Consider the following 1,782-nt stretch of genomic DNA (forward strand, 5'->3'; position numbering starts at 1 on the left):
TTGAGTTTGCATTTACTTAGATTTATGACATGTAAGGGATAAAATTTACATTTATCACAAAGTGATAAAAATTATGCACCTTCCCATTCATCCTTTGTGGTTGACCATTTGTTTCATAGTTTGTAGACTTATTTTCTCTACATCTGCTGGAATTTATGGTTTTATGAGTTCTGTATCCATTCATTTATGAACTGTTATACATGAAAGCAATGGGCAATGTCATTTTTTGTAATACATGTATGGTGCTGTACATGCCTTCTATTTGTTAATAGATGAGTTATCCTTCTTTAAGTTTGTTGCATCAGCTCGACAACTGGCAAAAGCCTTGGAAGTGCCATTAGTAAACGATCTAGGATATACTAAGAGATATGTACGGTGCCTTCAGGTGATTTCCTAAATTCATTTAGATTTGGAACTTTTTTCCCAATATTTGATGCATATGTGCTCTCCTATGCTGTCCTTTTGCTCATTGCAATGAATTTGTACCAAGTAGTCATGCCTAGACAGAATTGCCTTCCATAATATGGTTGCTCGTGAATCTTTGCTCAACTTTCTCAACTAGATCTTTCAGGTGTTAATTTATCTGTTATTTTTGGGATGATTGTACTTGAGGACATCTTACATGATGAACATGGATGGCTCACTTTCCTACAAGATTTGGCAGTTGCTTTACTTTTTCAACAACTTTCATTATACTTTACTAAATTCCATTAGATACAACAGTTTAATAGCTGATTTTATACTGGAATATCATGATTTTTGTATGCTTCTAGCTTGCCTCTATGCAAATATGTTTTCTTTTTACCCCAGCTTACATTGTATTGCCCCATCCTCTATTCATTATAGTAATTAATATCCTCTATTCACTATAGATTAATTAATATCTCTATAATATATTGTGGCATTGATTTGCCACTGTAATTATAAATTTCCTTATCTACCATGGTTGTTTGAAATTGTGGCTTGGAAATATCTTTAGGTCTGAACTACTGGTTTTATTGCAACAAACAACTTTTGCAATGATCTGGGGTTGTAAATTTTTGATAATGTAATGAATGCTGGTTGAAGTTGGATAGCTTAATTCTACCTGCTTATCCCATGCTTTAACAAATCTGTCACAACCAGCTGAAAATGATCTTAATTATTTTGTCAACATTTACCTATGATTCCTTAAAGTCTAGATATGGCACTGAAAAGATTTTTAACTGTAAGAATGTCAAATGGATAATGGTGATTTCAAGGATGTTTAATGAGGTTGCTGAATTTATCTGCTGTCTGATTGATTTTTTTCTCTCATAATAATTTGTTCCATATCATTGCAGATATCAGAAGTGATAAATAGTATGAAAGACTTGATTGATTATAGCCGAGAAACAGGAACTGGACCAATGGGTATGTTTGACGAGTTCTTACTTGGGCTATTATTTTATTATTTTTACTTTTATGTTGGTGATTTTTTGAAGGTGTCCCCGTGAATGTTTCCTTCAAAAATTCATGCCCATGGTGTTGTTGCTATGATAATCATACTTATCACCATCATACCATACTTGTCCTATGTTGTCATGTTGGGCACTGAATTATTTATTTACTTATTTTGTTTTAGAGAGTTTGGCCAAGTTCCCTCGGAGGACAGGTTCTTCATCTGGGTTCCATAGTCAAGCTCCACAGCTTGAGGGACAACAGCAGCAGCAGCACCATGATTGTATCTTTTATTGTTTTTTTTTTATTGTATTTCGATTTATTTGTATTCATGCAAGTTTAACTAAATTTTTATAATATAAA

The 1,782-nt window shown here is 33.1% G+C and overlaps 1 protein-coding gene across 1 annotated transcript; it reads left to right on the forward strand.

Moving 5' to 3' along the window:
- On the forward strand, positions 1-1,782 carry LOC133676689 (transcriptional corepressor SEUSS-like). The gene is made up of 3 exons (XM_062098408.1): positions 1-385; positions 1,323-1,392; positions 1,604-1,782. The coding sequence occupies exons 1-3, from the start codon at positions 236-238 to the stop codon at positions 1,774-1,776; spliced, it is 393 nt and encodes a 130-aa protein (XP_061954392.1). The 5' UTR covers positions 1-235; the 3' UTR covers positions 1,777-1,782.

The sequence above is a fragment of the Populus nigra genome, chromosome 17 (genome assembly GCF_951802175.1).
Source record: "Populus nigra chromosome 17, ddPopNigr1.1, whole genome shotgun sequence".
NCBI classification, from domain to species: domain Eukaryota; kingdom Viridiplantae; phylum Streptophyta; class Magnoliopsida; order Malpighiales; family Salicaceae; genus Populus; species Populus nigra.